Source organism: Camelus ferus, chromosome 30 (assembly GCF_009834535.1).
Source record: "Camelus ferus isolate YT-003-E chromosome 30, BCGSAC_Cfer_1.0, whole genome shotgun sequence".
Taxonomy (NCBI): Eukaryota; Metazoa; Chordata; class Mammalia; order Artiodactyla; family Camelidae; genus Camelus; species Camelus ferus.
In genome coordinates, this window is record NC_045725.1 from 1583484 (window position 1) to 1602924 (window position 19441).

Sequence of the window (19441 nt, forward strand, 5' to 3'; positions counted from 1 at the left end):
CCAGACGTCAGAGGAAGTTCTGCAGGAAGAGACACCAGATGGAAATGTCGGTCTACAAAGCCATGGCCGCACGGGGAGGGGCAGCCACACGGGAATGTGAAATATTTGTAATTCTTTATCATTTAACTCTCTCAAAAGAGAATTCCTCCTTAAAGTGAAATAATAACGGTGTGTTGTGGGGTTCGTAGCATGCACAGGAGCAGAGCTTGACAGCAAACAGCACAAGGGCTGGGAGCAGAGACGGGAAGACGCGGCGTCAGGGTCTCATGTGACCTGCAACGCAGTTTTGTGTCACTGGAAGGTAAGCTCTGATGTCAAAGATGTTACCTACAGACCCTAAACAAGCACTAAAGTAAAATACCAAAGACTGCAGCTAATTAGCCAGCAAGGGAGACAAATCTGGGGTTATAACGAATACTCAATCCAAAGGCAGACAGGAAAGGGCAAATGGGGAGGAAACGCGTTAAGCAGAAAATAAACAAGACGGCAGAAAGTGAGACCAGACCGTATGCCAGCATGTGGTTTATACGTTGTCATAAAAGGGCTAAAATTCAAAGAAGTGAACAAATGTGTACATGCTAACACTAAGCAGATTAGTATCAGCTCAGGTAGGGTTTTAGAGCAAAAGGTATCGCCAGGGATGAAGAGGATAAGGCGCAATCACGCATCAGTCAGCCTGGAGCACGCAGCAACGCCGAGGAACCTGCACAGCCCTAAGGAAAGAGCTCTGAGATGCCCTCAGCGGAATGGGCGGAGCTGCAGCAGAAGCAAATGAAGCCACGGTTACGCCAGAGATTCCGCCTCCTCTCTTAATAATTCACATGACAAGGAGGCAGTGGATGAGGAAGGATCCAGAAAACCCAACAGCACTGCTGACCGACCTGACCAGGGGGAAGCCAGGGAACGCTTGCCACCAGCACGGAGTGCGCTGCTCACTGGTGCTCAGGAACATTCGCCACGACGGCCCCTCTGGACCCTAACGCAGGACTCAGTGAACATAAAAACTACCTCATCCAAACTATGTCCTCCAAGCAACAGTGGCGTTAAGCCAGAAATGTGGGACGTCTCCAAATACTTGAAAACTAAATGACGTGTTTCTCAATGGGTCAAAACTAAGTCAGATGAAAGTCAGCAAGAATTCTGAACTGAACAAAAGGAGAACGTAACACGTAAAAATCTGCGGGAAGCAGCTAAAGCAGACCTTGGAGGTGAGCTGACAGCACCACACGCCCATGTTGGGGAAGACGTTTCAAATGGAGGATTTCAGCTTCTGTCTTAAGAAACTAGATGGAGGAGCAAATGAAACAAAGTAAGAAGAAAGGAGATAGTAAAGAGCAGAGTTTATCAGTGAAGTCAAAAGACAGTGCTTTGAAAAGATCAATAAAAGATAAGCTTCCAGTCAGACTGACCAGGGAAAGGGGAGGGAGAGAGGAGACCCGGACGAGAGCGAGGACTCACAACGGACCCTACACAGACTGAAAGGACAGCACAGGACAGCGCCACCAGCGCTTAGACGAAACGGACAAATTCCCTGAGACATGGACCACCACGGCTCGCCCGAGAGACAGGTGAAAACCTAAACGACTCTGTATCTGTTAAGCAGACGGAATTTAGCGGGGAGGGTGTGGCTCAGTGGTACAGCACACGCCGAGCACGCACAAGGTCCTGGGTTCAATTCCCAGTACCTCCATTAAATAAACAAATACATGTAATTACCTTCACCTCCAAAAATTTTTTTTTAAAGAGAAAGAAACGGAATTTATATTATAAACCTTCCCGCAGAGGCAACTGCAGGCCCGACGAACCCCGCCACGCCAGTTCCAACAAGCTGTTCCAGACCGTTCACTCTATGACCAGCGTCACCGACACTCCAGCCAGACCAAGGTGTCCGCAGAAGGAAGCGGCTGCCCGTCCCCTCACTCTGCACCGCATGGGGCCGAAGGGCTGCCCCGCTTCCAGCTGTCAGATGCAAACAAGGTGACCAGGAAGGGCATGGACTTCCCCGGCCAGCCTCTCAGCCCTGACCGTCTTCTGCAACCTCTGCCTCTTTGGTTTCTGAAGGGAGAGGAGGTTGAGTGATCGGGGAGGATGGGGGAGAGTGGGAGGCTGTGAAGGGAGGCGGAGGATTTGGGGCGACGCTCCCAGTGGGATTCGGGCCTGCCCAGACACCGGGGAGCGAGGTGCAGTTTCCTACAAGGAAGACTCGTGAGTTCACCCCGTCTGCACACGCCCCTATTCGCAGGTTGAAACTACACCACGAGAGGAGCTGCAGAAAGTCACCACTTGAAGCCAGACCACTAACAGTAACACCCCACTAATGAAGGAGCTTTTTAATTCAGCCCTCTTCTCCACCTGACACTAAGCACGGCCACTGTTCACCTGGCTGGAACAGGGCTCCAGGCCAGAGCCGGGGGCGCTGCGGCGCGGGCCCTCTGCGGCTCAGAGCTCCTTTCCAGAAAAGAGGAGTGGCCGCCGCAGACGGAAGCGCCCTGGTCGTCCAGCTCAGCCCCGCCTGGGCCCCACCTCGGTCCCAGAGCGCTGGGAGCTCGGCAGCTGCTGGAAGCCGGTGCCAGTGGTCTGCAGCTGTGTTTGCACACGGGCCGCGAGGCGGAGTCCCCGGCCAGCAGGGAGGCGGCGGGAGATGCCCGCGGCAGCTCTGCGTCTCAGGAACCTCGCTTCTCACGGCACCGGAGGTCTCGCGAGGCTCCCTCCGCTGCTGTCGTAACTGTGTGTGCGGCGCAAAACACACACGTGTGATCTGGGGCTCGGCTGGCACCACCCGAGTGACTCAGACTCACAGGCCGAGGCCCCGGGGTCCTGGCAGGAGCCCAGGGCAGCTCGATTCTACCCCAGGGGCTGGGGGCGGGCGAGGGCGAGGCTGCTTGCCGCTGTGGTGTGAAGGACCACTTCGTCATCCTCGGCTAACTTAATATCTCTGGCGTAAACGAGCAGATAGGACGCGCTCACGTACGCGAGTCCAGATTAGATTAGTGATGCAGGGCTGTCTTAGGGATGGATAATCTAAAAACCCGGCAAAGCGCAGTTACCATATTACGCAGGAATTCCACCCGTAGGCACGTATCCCCAAGACCTGGAAACAGGGATGGGGACCAAACTTACGCACAAATATTCAGAGTAGCTTCCTACACAGAAGCCAGCAGGTGCCCAGACTGCCGAGCGGATAAACGGAGTGCGGTCCGACCACACGGCGGACTGAGTTTGGCCACAGGGAAGAGGGATGGTCTATGACGTAGATGCCTCTTGAAATCACTGTGCCCAGTGAGGGGCCACGTTGCACAATTCATTTACGTGGATCCAGAGCACACAGATCCAGGGACACGGACTCACTGGTGGTCCGGGGGCTGGGGAGGGGACGGAGGGCTGCTCGTGGGCACAGGGCTTCCTTCTGGGCGACGAAAGCAGCGTGTGACGAGGCAGAGGTGGTGGCTGTGAAGGCGACCCCGTGAACGCGCTAAGTGCCAGGGGATCGTGCACTTGAACGTGGTTCATTCCCTCACACGTGAATTCCACCTCAACTTAAACGGAGCCAAGACGTCCCTCCCATCTGTTTTCTCAGCTTCAACCCCCTCCCGTCGTCCCTCCTTCAGTCTCTCCCCCCAAACACGGCAGCTCAGTGCGGCTGACTTCCTGCGACCGGAGCGTGTTTCTGAGGAAGTGTGTAACTAGGCGGCACAGAGACGCCTCCTCGCGACGTGGTTGGCTGGGGTCCTGCACCGGGGTGTCGTGGGGTCGGCAGGGCAGCTGGTCACAGGGGTCCCTCCCTGAAGCCAGAGTGGGGCCCGCACACGCCGGGTGCTGCGGAAAGTCACCCAGCCCGCTGGGGACCCGACCGCTCAGATCAGGACACGCCCTTCAGGCTTGTGCTTAGCCTGCCCTTGGTCACCGGGGAAGGGCTGGAACCACGGGCACCGGCAGGGGTAGGAGTGAGTCATGACGGGCCCCCCGTGGCCGCCCGGCTCGGCCAGTGTAGACGGCTCTGGGCTGTGTGTCCCCCGGGGCCCCCGAGGATGCCTTGGGTGGGGGTCGAGGGCGGTCGGCGGCCCTCGGCTCCCCAGAAGGATGTGGTCTCAGTTCGGGTCTGCACACCTGAGGGCAAAACACTTCCCTGCTTGCTAGAAATAAGCTGGTGTTTTCCTTATTTCTCAAAACCAGCACAAAAGGGATCAAAAACTCATGCTGACGGCCGGCGGGCCCCGTCTTCTCCACAGCCACTGCCAGACCCCCGTCTCCCCGGTTCCCGAAGCTCCGTGGCCCGTGTGGGGCCTCCTGCCAACACGTCAGCACAGAAACCGGTGGAAGGATGCTTGCTACTTGCGTCGATGAGATTTTTCTAGTATTTTAGCTCCATCTGTAAACCTAGCCAAAGACGCAGGAATCCTTGCATATTAAAAGTCCAGAAAGCAAAACAGTGCCCCCACAGCTCAGACAGTAGTGACTGGAGAAGCTCCAGCTGTGACGCTGGACTTCTGAGCACCCCGGTAACGTTCTCCCACCCAGGCTGGAAGGAGGTGAGTGGCTGGGGGTGGGGTGGGGGGTTGGGTGGAGCCAGGAGGCCTCGCAGGCCCACCTCCTGGGAGCGCAGCGGAGGATGGGCTGCGTGGAGTGTGGGAGGCCTGCCCGGCAGGAACCTGTGGCAGCAGCACAAGCTCCACGTGCTGGGCGCACGGTTCTGAGGGGCTGCTGGGAGCACCTGGGGCCCCAGCGACCGCCATCCTGCCAGGGCCGGTCTTCCAGCGTTCAAGGAAGAAAGCGGCTGCCCTGGCAAGGCGACAGCCTCACGACGGAAAGCCTCTTACAGGCGGCGGAGGTGCAGGACCCAAAGCAGGAAACACACCGGGGAACAAAGAGGAACTCCCCACACACGGACTGAATCAGCCTCAGACCACGACTGTCCGGCAGAACACAGCGCTTTATTGGATCTACTCTCTAGCTACAGAGACAGCCGGCACGGCGTCAGACACGTCCTCTCCAGAGGCAGTCTACCGAGAAGTGTTCCATGCAGGTCTCACGCGGCCACACGCAGGGTGGGCCGGGGTCGTGGGCGGCAGGGGCAGGACTCTGTTACAGACACGAAGCCACAGATCTTCAGCGATTCACAGTCCTGAGTAAATGTTACAGGCATGGCTTTCAGATGTTTGTGTCTTTCTGTGGCTTCAAACAAAGCAAGACGTCACCGTGCAGAAGAACGCCGTGAGAGTGGTTCTTCCTGTGGGCGAGCGCCCATCTTGGGCTGGATGCGTCCCGGCCGCCCCCCGGGTGCGATTCAGCTGTGTCCCACGAGGGGGCGTGAGTTCCTAAGGCACAGTTGTTAGCTGAACCGTTTTAACTAAACCATGCTTTTTGGTTACGTGAAACAGCAGGTCACTGCTGGCGATAATGTGTGATAAGCTGTTAACTGGACAAAAGGCAGAGTAAAGCTTACGCTAACCTACCTGTTAAAAGCAACTAAGCTGGAAACACACCACAGTCACCGCATATTCAAACGCTGTTTTTGGTAATTGTTTTCTTACAAGAAGCAGTTATAAGGCTTCTGTGAAATAATCATCTTACAGCTGAACAAATATATTACACTCCTTCTGTAACGCTATTTACAGTTACTTTCCAATTTTGCCATTTGGTAACAGCCGATGTTGTGAACACAGGTCTCCTGGCTTCTAAAGTGCTCGGTCACCTGCTCGAGGAGATAAAATGCAGACCTGTCGGGGGTGACGCCCCGCGGAAATGGCTGGGAAGCCAGGTGTGGAGCCCTGGTGCATCTTCCAGACGGGACACTGGCTACTGCTGACACGGATGTCCGTGCCGGGCGCAGCCTGAGCGTCACCACCTCTGCTGCTGCTCACACACAAACATTCACCTAAACATGTGCACACGTGCAGGTGCCAGCTCTGTCCTGGGACAGGTCTCTTTTTCTGCCCAGCAACCTATCTTGTGCTATTCCACTCCTGGGTGCTATGTTCAAAGCCAGATTAAGCACAAAGTCCTAGCATGCTGCAACGAACAGCCCTACGGTTTGAGTAACATGGAGGGGACGATGTCCTGAAAGCACTGAGATGACACACTGGAAGAGCTCTGAGACGCACCGAACACGTCCAGCCCAGGAAAGCCGAAAAAAGTAGGAGACGCGTGTTGGGTTTTCCCACAGCACCCAGCCCTCTCAGCGTACACAGGGATGAAGCCCCGTGACGAGGCGTCTTTACAGGCTCGCTCCTACACACGCCCTCCTGGTAGCAAGTTCAGCGCTCAGCCCTACGATGCCCCAATGCTGTGGTCTGGGTGAATAAGGCACTTCCGGTATGAGCTCCAGGGGTGCCCGAAGGGTACGGCTTGGGGTCGGCCGCCAGGTCGTGGGGAGCCGCACTCGGTCTGTCTCCTGCACTCCCCCCCACCCACCCACACACTTTCACTTCCTCCTTGAGATGACTTTCCTTCAGGAGGTGGAGTGGTCGTTCCTTCCTCCCTCGAGCTCCTTCTTTGTACAAATGCTGAAACCTTCACGAAGGTGGGAGTTCTGAGTGGCACCAGGTGTGAGTTCAGTTTGTTTACGCAGTTGTCACTGTCAAGGCGGCATCCCGCGGCTTCTCAGAGTCCGACGTCGCCACCTAGGAGTGGATGTTCGTGCTGGAGAGGTCGTTTCGTATTATTTCATTTACTGCAAGAAAACAAAGACAGAGAAAGCCTTAGAGAAACCACACTCTGCATAGACGTTAACGTAAATCACCAGAAATTCCATCAGTCAGTTACGTTCAACCTGTGGAGAAGTGACCCCCCAGAGGACCCAGCAGTCCTTCAGCTTCCCACCTGGGCCCCCGAAGTGTCCTGAGCCGGCAGGACGCAGCTGCCCCGGACCTGGTGACCGTGACGCAGAGACACTGCTCTGGCCAGAGACACAGTCAGGCGCCGACCGGCCTGGAGCTTCGATGCCAAAGCAGTGCTGATCCAGGAGCCAGGAGTGTCTTTTCCAGGTTCCACAGGTTTGCAAAAGCAGCAGGCGCCCCCGCCCCCCGCAGTGGAAGCCTAGGCTCGTGACCGCCCTCTCCCTGGCCCTGCTGTCAGAGGACGGAGAGAAGGGCCGACTCCCCCCCAGCTTGGGGCTCTTCCTTCACTTCTGTTCCCGTGTCCAGGTCGGTACCGGCATGTGATTTTTGGCAGCCGGGGAGGAAATGAGCGAAGCTGGCAGAGGCCGTCAGGAGTGGACTGCACAACATCCCGCCTCCACCCCACCTGATCGGGCAAATGTCGCCGGGGAGGCTGTCACCGCCGCTCACCCTCCCAGCAGAACCCCGAGGTGGGGATGCACTCACGTCACGGAACTGCCGGGCTTCCCTCCGCGCAGATAAAGCCCGGGTGTTTCTGTAGAGGCCCCTGCCCTCCAGGGCGGCTTCCTGGACAATCAGTGGCAGTGCGTCCCACCCCCAAATTCCCTTTCAACACCCCCCAGCTGTTTTTAAGAATAACAATAACAAAGTGCGGCGGGGAATGGGGGACTTGTGTCATGGGAACTGATAACTGGCTTGCTGGCTCAGGTCACAGCCAGACCCCGCACGTGGAGCCCAGACCCCCACCCTTCCCGTGGGGCTGCTGGCACGGTCCCAGGGGACAGTGCCACTGGCCACCCGCTGCGGGGAGGGGCGCCAGCGTGACCAGCCCCTCTCAGAGCAAACCCAGAAGACCTGAGGTGGGCGTGAGGACACAGTGGGCCTGACAGACCCCGCACGTCCTCCCAGGGGCCTTGGCTTCACGCGGGAAGGCCCAGAGGGCTGGCTTTGCGGCCACTGTGTCCTGGCTGCGGAGGAGGCCGCGCATCCCGAGGCCACAGCCGGTTCTCTGCACGCTCGTCAAGGCATCAGCCATGCTCTCCCTCGTCCTGTTCACACCGAGTGCAGAGGGGAACCAGAGACCGCGGCTCCCTCCGCTTCCTCCATCTCACTTGTTTTTGAAGAGACGCGGGTCCCAGGTTCGCTGATGTGGCCATGAAAGCACATCCTGACGAAGGACAGGGGCAAGGCCCGAGCCTCTTCGGGGTTTTGTCTGTGCGGGGGAAAAGGCACACCTGCAGGCAGGACGTCTCTGAACCAGGCAGAGTGAGGGGAACAAACCAGAAAGGTACGGAGCGTATGTGCCGAGTGCCCCCAAGACAAGGCGATGACGCCAGCACCCCGGAGGGCATCACAGTTTATTCACACAGCACCAGACACTTCACAAATCGCTCTCACGGCCACCCTCGCATTCTGTCCTAAAACAACCCTAGGCGGGCCCAGCGGGTCCTCCTAACCAGTTTTCAGGTTAAATAAAAGGTCTGGGGCCGCACGCAGTCAGTGTCCCTCCCACTGGGCGCTGGGTGCTGCTGGGAGGGTGGAGATGGGGCCGGGAGGCTGCCTCGTTCCAGGGTGGGGGGAGATTTCCTGGATGGGGTCCCACCTGAAGGAGAGGTCCCGCTTTCAGTCATACCGCACCCCACACCGCGCGCCTGGGATGGCCTTCTCAGCCCATTTTCAGGACAACAGAAGTCCCAGACCCAAAATCTGATTCTGGAAAGTCAGCAATGGGCAGTTGAAGAATGTCTGAGGGGCGCCCAAGGGTCATAATACTGGGGACTGGGAGGGGGGCCTGAGGGTCATAAGGCAGTAAGCAAGGGAGCTGTGAGCTGCTTGTTACTCAGGGTCGAACAGACCACAGGAAAAAGAACTTCTGTTTGATGAGAGAAAAGCAGAAGCAGCAGTGGCTGTGGGCTTCCCCTCGCGGCCCACGGGGGCACCTGGGCCCTGGAGGGGGCACCCGCGCTGGTGCGCGTGGGGCAATCGCTCAGCGTGGTGGGAGCCGTCCAGGCGCAGACAGGAGGCCGTGACAAGGCTCCTCTGTGGGTGGTGCCCGGCCCAGCATCTGTCCCGTCGGGGGCCGTCAGGATCCCCCGGGAGCGAGACCCCCCGGCCCATCACTGAGGGCTGGTGGTCTCTGCCGAGGACGGGCCCTGCCTCCCTGATAACCTGGGGCTGGAGGTGCTGGGCCCTCCAGTCCCACGTGGTCCGCGCCTGGCCCCGTCAGGTTGGGGTCTCTGTTTCATTCATCTTAGGAACACACTCAAGAATCACCACACATGCACAAATGTCCTGGATCTCCCCCGAGTGCCCCAGGGGACTGAGCAGGGCAGGCAGAGTGGACAGAGAGTGAAGGCGGGGGAGGCCCCACACCACCGCCCACACAGCCGAGGGTGGGCGCCCAGGGCTGCCCTCTTCTGCACAGACACAGTCTGGCAGGAGCCCTGGGGGACGGACGCCATGCTGGTTCCCACTCAGATGGGTGAGGAAAGGAGACATCTGGGGAGGGCTGACCAGGGTCAGGTGGTCCCCGCGGGCGGCTGAGAACAAGAGCACAGGGTCCCGAGGCCCCGCTCCCCTCCCGGCCACGACTTCCTATCTCCCCTCCGTGAGGTCACGGTTTCGGGTCCATATCAGGCCCCGGTGCCCCCGGGCTCCGTGCGGTTACTTCGGGGGTGGCTCCTCTCTGATATGGTTGTGCCGACACCACCTACGGTTTCCCACAGTGTCTTCTCTCCGCTGATAATTTCCACCTCCTTATTCAGCTTTTCCACCGACACAGAGGTTTTTCTTTACAGGAGTATTTTGAACTGCAGGTAACATGTGACCCCCCCGGGATCGTCAGAGACCTGAAAGAGGAACCTTCGCTTTGCTGAGCGTCAGACATCCCCACAACAGGATGTGGGGAGCTGTTACACCACAATTTAACTTAACAAGAAGGGTTTTTCCCTTATATTTAATTTTTCTCTAAAACGCTCCTAAGGTGGAAACTTGTTTTTTCCCTAAAACTCATGTGGCAGTTAGAATTGCTGTTTCAGTCTGGGATCTGTGCCCCCCCCCCCAAAACACACACAGATCCACCTCTACATTTACATCTGGAATTGAGCGAAAAGGAAGTACTCTGTAAAGCACAGAAGCTAACACGTACAGGTGCAGGCACAGTTCCCGCCTGTGCTCGCATCATGTCAGAGCGCAGGGCCAGCGTCCTTCCGGACACCACGTAAAGACCCTGCGCAGCTCACAGGCGAGCCGGCGCCAAACAGCAAGGCGAAGCGCTGTTTGTTAAGTAAAAGCGCTGTTTCACACTGTGACTTTCTTCGTCTGCCCAGCGCTCGGAGAAAGCCGACCTCAGAGCCTCGCGCTGCGGGAGACGCCCCAGCTCACGCCTCAGGCTCCACGCGGAGCCGTGTGGCCGTGCTGAGGACAGGGCAGGCCTGAAAGGAGCTGCGGGAGTCTGAATAGGTTTAACGTGCTTCCCCCCGTCACGGGCCAGCCTTTAAGCAACGGTCCTCCCATGTCTGAATTCTTGGCTTCCAGACGCAACTTAGGATCTCAAATCAAATTTTAAGGACTGAAGGAACTGACGTGCCCACCTCTCACACGGCCTCACGGCAACTGGCACGTGTTACTCTCACGTGAGGAAGTACCACAGGCGGCCTGACCACGGATCCTGTGGACGGACAGACCACGGGACTCAGCCAGTGCCCCGGGGCAGCCAGCGAGGAGGCCGGGCCCGGACTGGGTGACCTGCGGGGCCAGCCCTGCCACCTGCACGCCCCCAGACCTGCAGACTGCTCCCTGTGCCGACCTGCAGGGCGGGCGGCAACAGCTCTTCCTTGACGCTTACTAGGAAAGTCAGGAAAGGCCGGCGCCAAGGGGGATGGACGCAGGGGTCCACCCTCACCGTCCTGGCCTGCATGGCCACGCAGGACACGGGGTCCCTGTGGCAGGGGAGGCTGTGGCAGCCACTCCTCTCCTTTACTGTGTACAGCAAACCACCCGCCAACACACATACAAACACGGCATTCTGTTTGAGTTAAAAACAAATCAAAACCAAAACTTTTCTTTCTGTCATTTTTCCTATACCAGCTTTTATGTGCTTTAGGAAAAAAAATTTAAAGGGAGGAGATGATACAGGCGAGCAAAGAGCCCACGGTCCACATCGTCACCGTTTCTACCGCGTGGGGAGGATGGCGCGCTGCCAGCCCCAGCACGGCCTCGGCTCCAACACGCGGGACACGAGTCCAGAGCCCACAGGGCGGTGCCCACCCTGGAGGGGCCTCCGGCCGCTGTCCCAGAAACGTCGCCCTGAAGCCCCAGGAGTAGGGCCTGCTGATCTGCCCTGTTCCCCACGGGAAGTCCCCGGAGGCTCCGAGCGTCTGCTCCAGGCCTGACGGACCTGGAGAGCTCTTACTCAGCGTGACCTCCGTGTGGCAGCTGCCCACACGCCCCACCCACCCTGCCCGGAGGCGGTGTCTCCTGCCAGTGTCACGGCCTTATCAGTCCCAGGACCTTATCACCAGCTGCCCCGCTTCCTACTCTAGGTGAAGGTGATAGTGTGGCTTCTGTGTCTGACTTTAAATAGGGCCTTTTTCGCAGTGATAACGCAGTCACTTTAAGCTGCGAGAGGAAAGAATGACTATGAAGGAAAACCCAGGGTCCTGACATCGCCCGTCCCCGAGGCCCCAGGAAGTACAGGACGATAGGGGTCAGAGCTGAAATATGAACCTGGAGGAAAGCGCCCCTGAGGGGTGACAGCCACAGAGCACAGCCAGGTGGAGCCTGCTTTCCAGGGCAGCGCCGGCCGGCAAGGCCACCTCTGGGCTGCGAGCAGTCTCGGCGCCGAGCGTCCTACGAGCCTCCCTCCGTCTCGGACTGAACCCCCCCACGTCCACGCCGCACCACTCTAACCACCGCTCAGAGACGTGTGAGAAACCTCCCCTTAGGATGCCTGACGCAGGGTCCTCGCCCCGAACACGCCATCTGGGGGAGGAGCCGCTGGACCAAGTGCCAACAGAGGCAGCTGGGTCGTCCTCGCGGTGATGCCCCGTGCCCGCTGGGCTGCGGGTCTCACTCGGGAGGACTGACTCAGGTCCCGTCCTGCGGTGGCCAGGACTCCCAGGCACCTCTAACGCAGAGACAAACTCCTCCCGCGCAGCTGCGTGTGCTGGGGAGACGAGGCGTGGATCTCAGCATCCTGCCCAGCCCTCTGGGAGGGGCTACTACTCTCACTTTGGACCGGACCAGAGAGGGCAGGAGACGTGCAGTCCTCACACAGCAGGGGAACGGAAGCCTCCACCAGAGCCCCCTCCCTGCCCCAGCGACGCTGCCGGCCTCTCCACCTCCTCCTGCTAACGTCCTCCGAGCTGGCGTGCTGTCCCGCATCTGCAGAGGGGCGAGGAGAGCTCTGGCACTTTCCGGCGGACTTGCAGTCTCCTGTGGGCGCGGGAGTCACCCCGGCCTGCAGTGAACGCAACTCTGGGCTCCCTCACAAAGCACAAACGGGACGCGGGACAGGGCCACCTCAGCTCTTTTGATTTCCTGTCTTTCTGACAACGTGGGCATCCCTGTGTCATCAGAACCAGATCAGAACCAGGACCTGTGCAGGCTTCTCAAGCTGATGCACACACATCAGCTGTGTCTTTCCGCTTCTGTCTCAGAGAATCGACAACGTTGCTGATCTCTCGTGGGTGACGGTCGGACAAACAACGGGGGAAGCGGGAGAGTGTGGCAGGCTCTGCCCCCGTCCCTGGTCGGGACCCCATCGGAGTCATGGGGCCTGCGAGCCGGCTGGGGAGGAAGGGCCAGGAGAGGCAGGAGCGAGAACCTTCCAGGTGGTCTCCGCAGACACCATCCCCGTGTCTCAGGCCGGGACCTCGGCTTAGAGAAGAAGAACCCTGGCCCAGCAGCGCTAGCCCAGCCTCGCTGCTTAACCCTTGCTTTGGGAAAAGCTGGCTCAACTCAGATGAGCACCACGTTCTGCAGACACGACTTTCATGCCCATTTAAAAAACCACATTTGTTGATACCGCTCAGCATGTAGCTTAATCACACAAACCACACACTCAGTTACATAAAGTGCACACAACACCCTTTGAAGCATCTTCTTCTTTCTCAATGGTTACGTTAGTTCCAGTAAGGAACCCAACTGTACTACGAGTTTTTAAAAAACAACCAAGCTTGTCTACTGCTACTTAGCAAGCCAGGCAGCCCAGCAGGGACACTGTCACCTTTTCCGTTTCTGGTTTACAGCGTGCTTCGATGCTGCTTTTTCATGACGAGAACAGCTCTTTAAAGCCGTCATTGTCCCTTAAACAGCAGCAGAAGCACAGAAGGCCCTGACGGCTCCCCCAGGGTCCAGGCGGAACCGCGTCCCCGCCCGGCTCCTGCGCGGCACCCCACGTCGCAGCTCAGGATCAAGTTACACGCTGCTCGTCCACAAGCACACGGCACAAAAGCTGCTGCGCCGGCTACCCCGCGCCTCTCTGAGGGACGGGAAGACGCATATTCTTACGCAGGACAAGTTGTCAGGAACGTCTTTATTTTTAAGGGAGGCCAAAATAGCTTTTTGAAGAGCAAAACAGAACAGGAAGGACATTCTTTCCCGTTCCTACAACTAACTTTCCCAGAAAATACACCTTTGGCTAAAGTTAGTGTTGTCAGCTTGGAGGGCAGTAATTTAGGGACAGAAGCAGCACCAGAAGGTCTGAGGCCAAGCCTATTCTTGAAGAACTGACTGCTAAGGCGTCTCCAGGCTGCGCTGGCTACCCCTGCAAACCCACTGACTCCCGGATAAGGAAGCCCGTGGATGGCAGCTGCAAACCCTGCGAAGACAAAGGCTGTCACTGTGGGGACCTTCCCGGGGCGGGGGCAGGTTTTGATGAACACGCAGCGCCCACCTTTTCTGCCGGACACTCAGACTCACGCGGTGCTCACTTGAGGTGTCAGCAGATGTGAGTGGAGCCACGATTGAAGCCACACCTCAGAGACCAAGACAGAGGGGGAGGGGAGTGTCCTCCCCGCCCCGTGCAGGCAGAGGAGGAGTGAGGTGGCGGCTCTCACGTGGGCGCTTCAGTGTCGTGAGAGGAGCTGACCTCTTAGAACATCTACCGTCCGTACTTCCTCCTGCCAGGTGGGCACCGGTCAGCGGTCCCCCAGGGGCGGTGGGCTCTGTCCAGCGTGGCCTCCCTGGTCCACCTGCAGCCCCCAGCACCTCCCATGTGGGCGTGCTGCCGCTGTGAAGCTCTGGGCTGAGAACGGGCCGTTCAGCCACGAGTGCATCGCAGCCACTGTAATTCTGAAAATGCAGAGTTGCAACATCACTAAAACCCGTTTTTACTTTTCTGATTTTTTTTAGAGCTGCTTTGTGAAGCAGTGGAAAGTAAAACAGTTTCTCCAGTTTCATTAAAAAGTAAGTTCTTGTGTTACCTCAGGTGTCCTGGACCTATTTCAGCCTTCACTTATTTTTATCTTTTTAATCATAATAAGGCACTGCCACGGGGCCTGCTATTTTGGGAAGGAGAGAGTGGGACAGTGGAGGGCCTGCATGACAACAAGTCACGGTTTTAATAAAACATGACCCTCCCAGCTGGGTGTGGGGCTGCACTGACGGGCACCATTGTTACGTGGGACTGCCAGCCATTAAAACGGAATAATTGTCCTACCTCGGTGGCTGCTTCCTTATTTAGCCTGAACACTCCCAATAATGCAAACCCCTGTGTGGAAACTCCAGCGTCCGTGGGGAACGGGCCAGCCGCGTGCCTGGGAGGGGCCGCGGCCAGTCCACGTGCTCCCACCGATGTGTCGCGGGGCGTATGCCTCCCATATTCCTGGGCTATTATTTTATCTGCGCCAAGCGCATTCCGCTTCCTCGCTGGGATCATTAAACCACCACCAAGCATTTCCAGGGCTCGCTCTGTACCGTTAGAAAACACATTCTCCCCAGTTATGAAATTCCTAGTCAAACGATTAACGGAACGGGAAAAATTAAAAAGCCTCAAAGCCTCCTTTAATTAAAAAATAAAATACAGTACATGGACCTGGACAAGGAGGCGTGTGGGTCTGCAGGCTGGCCTTCCTGCCCCTCTGCCTTGGGACACGGGTCCTTCCCCAGGTCCCGAGACACCAACCAAGGGGCTGTTCCTTCTCTGCAGGGCAATGGAGGGGGATCATGAGGCTGAACATTCCCGCTCCGAGTCTGGGGCCCGAGAGGGTCCAAGTGGATCAGAAAGGAGCCGGGGCCTGGCCTCTCTCTGGGCGTCACTGCAACACCCCGGCCGCCGGGCTTGTAGACCCTGCTCCCTCCCGAAGCCGTGTCCCCGTGGTGGGCTGTTGAGAGCACAGGCGTAACCTGTGGGTGTTGGGGTGCGTGGCGTGCGGGTGTTTGTTCTGGTTTGTGTTGGGTGTGGTTCTCGGCAGGATTCACTAGGAAGGGGCCAGGTGTGGCTGGTGGGGTGAGCCTGGCGTGGTGGCACAGGGTCACTGCAGGAGAGCACCTCGGCCTGTTTCACAGTGCGGTGCCTCCAGTCCACCTTCAACAGGGGTCCAAACTGTAGCTGCAGAACCCAGGTGGCCGTGCACCCTCCCTGCGCCCCCGCACTTGCAGCAGGCTGTCGGGCACCTGGCCCCCCTCCCGCCTCGGCTGGGGCTGTGTCCAGCGGGCTGCGTCTCTCCACACCGTCCTGTGTGCCTGACGGAGGCAGTCACAGCTGTCCCAGGACAGCAGGGCTCAGACCTCCGCCCGGGCTCTGCACTCAGCCGCCCGGCCACCTCTGCCTCGTCTCCCCCTCAGTCAGGTCCTGAATCCGCACATGGGTCCGGACACAGCCGAGCCCCTCCCCCTGCTCCAACGCCACTAGCCTCAGCCCACTGATGCAACCCATCCCTCAGCAGAGCCCGTGTCTCCAGGGTGGAGGCCCGGGGCACGCAGGGTCTGAAGAGCCCACACGCCCCCGGGGCGGCCCCTCTCCTCAGCCCCTCCTCCACCCCCCTCCAGCTCCGTCCCAGCCCTTCTCCTGGCCCCTGAGGACAGGCCACCTGGTGCCTCGTGCGTGTCCACAGGTCCTTCAAGGGTGTTGTCTGCTCCCTCCCCACTTGAGGGCAAAACCACCTCTGAGTGTCGACGACAAGAACCAACAGCAGAACCTGTTCATTCCGTAAAGTTCTGAACAGAAAAGTCACAGGCGGCACGAGGAAAAAAGTGCGCAACACACCAAGCTGGTAAGTTACTCTCAAAACCCCCAATTTCGAAAACAACAGGCAGCAGTCAGAGAAGTCGGGCAAACGCGACGGGCCCCAGAACCCCTGGGACACATCGACCCCACGGCAGGAAAAAAACCAGGGTTGAATTTTTGTATTGATTATCCAATTATTAATCTTTATAGAAGTTATTCCAACACTGCACATAATGAGCAATTCATCAAAGTATATTAGGTGCCTTGGACGTGGCCTTCAGTACAAAGGCCCATTAAGTTCCCTGTAATTGCACATTACTGGAGCTTTCGCTAGCTCTAAATCAAATCAACAGGGCCGGAGTCTGTGCGCAGTCTAATTGACTTTATACAATAACGGCGTGCCTCTGGTGATTACCAAAATGAACCACCAGTCCCAGAAACCACTAGCCACGCAACAGCCGTCTCCAACAGTCCCCGAGAGACAGGCCGGATCAGTCACCTGCGTGTTCTCGCACGCGGAAAGGACGCCGGGGCCCTGAGCCGGGGACCACAGTGGGGCCAGGGCACGTCCCTGGGGGAAGTGTCTTACAAGCTGGTTTCCGGAGGAAGCTCCATTGATGGAGGGTCCGGAACTCAACAGAAGTAGAGCCTGGTGCTGGAAGTGTGCCCCAGCAGGGGCCTCGCGCCGTCTAACACCGCACCTCTCGCCTGCACCAGAGATGCCGGCCGGGACACAGGAAAGACAGCTTCCAAGGCTTGGCTCCCTGTCTTTATTCCTCCGAGACATCCTGAAAGGACCTCGAAAGCCCTCAAGTTCAGAGGCAGGAGCACCACACCCCCGGCCTCCGGAATTCCCTGGTCAGGAGCCTCCCTGGGTGCCGCGGTGCCACCTGGACTGCTGCTGAAGCTGGGAACGCCGTTCAGCTGTGCGCTGCCCTCTCCCACCTCGCTCTAGTTCCCCGGGGCCAGGGCTCCGGGCTGGTCTGCCCACGCGTCTTGACAGTCCTGCAAGTACTGCCTGGTTTACGTCCTCCTTTGAAGGTCGAATCAACCCCTTCCCAGAGTTTCCGTGAGATGCGGGGACCGCACAAGCCCCCGAGCACCCATGGTGAAGCTCTGGCTAGTCGTCTGCAAGTCGTCTTGTCTGTTGAACCTCTTCCTTCCCGTGGGGCTGAGCTGTCCATTTGGAAACTTAGCGTTCATTCCACTTGTGTATCTAAATTTGACTTCTGAAGAAGCCTTGAAATGTGTCCCCAAAACAGCCAGTAAGTGAAAAGCAAGCTGTTCAGGGTATTTGTTCCCAGTCACCGTTCATTCGGACTGAAGCCCAGCAAGACTTAACGTGGGGCCACGCGCAGTCACCTCTGGCTCGGGCCGTGTGGGCGCTTCCCGGGGGGGGGGGTGGGCGGGGCTTAGGGATAAGCTGGTGGCCGGTTCCCGTCACCAGGCCTGATGCCCCTGATGCAGGGACGGGGCCCTCAGGTCAGGAGCGGGGCCAGAGCCCTGCACCTGCCCCCGATCACTGCGCACCTGGCCCACAAGCTCCCTGCACCAGAGCATGACACACGCCGGCAAAGCGCTGTGAGTTCAGCAGGCCCCGGTCCAGCAGACAGCATGGATAGAAGCAGTGATCAGACGGCTTAAAAAAATTCCCTCCCCTGGGTGGGGGGGGCAGGGCCACAGCCGCTGGGGTGCGTGTGAGCGTGTCTAAATCCAGTGTTCCGCTAACCAGCAGGGACAAGGAAGGGCCCTGAGAAGGAAAGTCACTGGGGGGGGGGTCTCATCTTCCCACCACCTGGTAAGTGCTGGACGCCGTCCGCTGAACGAGGCTCACACCCCAGCAGGCCCAGCTCCCCTCGCTGTGTCCTGTGTCCCTCGGGGCAGGCAGGAGCCACGTCAGTGCCCGCCCCACCACAGGCGGTCGGGTGACCCCAGCACCTGCTCCAGGGACTTTGCAGGTGGCAGTCAGTGAGCTCGGCCCCTCGGTGGTGGCCGGTGGACACAGCACATTTCAGAGCCAGAGGTCGTGAGCCCCGCAGCCAGCCTGGCCTTGAAAGTAGAAACAGGAAGCGGGGCAGAAGAGGAAGCCGCCAGCGAGGGAAGGGCAGGCTCTGGGGAGACGCAGCTCGGGTGCCCAGGTCACAACTCACCTGAGGGACCCAGCATCCATCACCCAGTTTCCACCCCCACCTTTCCCTGCTACCCCTGGATTCCACACCATCACAGCAGGAAGCTGCACGTGGGATGGAAAGCTGGCATTTAATCCAGTGGAAACCACCGTTTCCATCTCAGCAAGTGAAGAGACTGTAAAAAGAGTGCCAGGGCCGGTGGCGTGGTGATGAGGCCTGCTGGGGGCTGGGGCAGTGGGGAGGGGGCGTTTCCCAGCCCGTGCGGACCAAGGTCCGAGAGACAACTGGACCTGCTCTCGGTGCTTCCTCCTCTGGCTAAACACCAAGTAACAGCAGACCTCGACAAACATCATTCGCACACTTTTCTTAAGTTAAAATGCACTAAAAAGCGCCTGCACCCCACCCCCCGCCTCCCGCACTATGAGCTTTTCCAAGGGCGGCCGCAGACGCCCCTGCTGACGCCAGAGCAAACACTCAGGTGGCGGACCCAGCTCAGCCCGGCGGCTGCCACCTCGCCCGTCCGCCGGCCAGCGCCTCTCTCTCCAGCCGGCTGCCCGAGGGAGCACGTCTGCTGTGCTGGGAGGCTGGGAATCCCAAAAAACAATCTTAAATCCACAAAAATAATTGAAGTTTGCGTCTGCTGAGCAGCCCGGTTCCATTCTGATTTTTATTACAGTGGCAACAAGAGTTTCATTTGTTTTAAAGTTTGGGTTCTTAAATCTGAGGGATATGCGGTAGTTGACAGCTTGCTGGCAACGGCCACTGTGGGAAAAATGCAAAGTGCGTATAGAGGGGAGTCTAAGTTTGAGGCTGTGAAAGCAAGGGGGCCGCACCAGAAGCAGCGAACAGCGCGGCCCCCTCCCCTCGGCCCCCACCCCCCACAGCGGCCCGACACGTGACCGCGGTGGCTTGGCTCTCCTTGCCCGACCTCATCCTGGGACAGTAATTAAGAGGAAGGCCCTCAAACGTAATTTCTAGCACTAAATATTCGCAGACGCTAGGCCGCTCGTGGTACAACCGTCTTACCTGGGCTCCTTCCTAAAAGCCGAGTCCAGAGAAAACCCTGGGGGGGCTGCCCCACCCCCACGGGTTGAATTTCTCCTTCACTAGACTTCTGTCTGCGTCTGCCAGTCGGGCCCTGAGTGGTCGGACCAAAGCGGGTGCGAGAAGACGGCTCCGCCTCAGACACACTCTGCTGCAAGATGCCAGCCTCTGAGGCTTGCCTGGGTTTCCCGCCCTGGGTTTCCCGCCCTGGCTTCTCTTGGGGCCCAGCTCCAATCTCTGCTGAAACCATTGCAGACACA

The 19441-nt window shown here is 58.4% G+C and overlaps 1 protein-coding gene across 6 annotated transcripts in view; it reads right to left on the bottom strand.

Moving 5' to 3' along the window:
- Positions 1–4910: 4910 nt before the first annotated feature.
- NFATC1 (nuclear factor of activated T cells 1) overlaps positions 4911–19441 on the bottom strand; it is a 91035-nt gene continuing 76504 nt past the window's right edge. For all 6 annotated transcript variants that reach the window (XM_032470663.1, XM_032470665.1, XM_032470666.1 and 3 more), the window contains one exon: positions 4911–6670. In XM_032470663.1, coding sequence (XP_032326554.1) covers positions 6621–6670 — 50 coding nt within the window. In that variant the 3' untranslated portion in view covers positions 4911–6620. The remainder of the gene's footprint in view (positions 6671–19441) is intronic.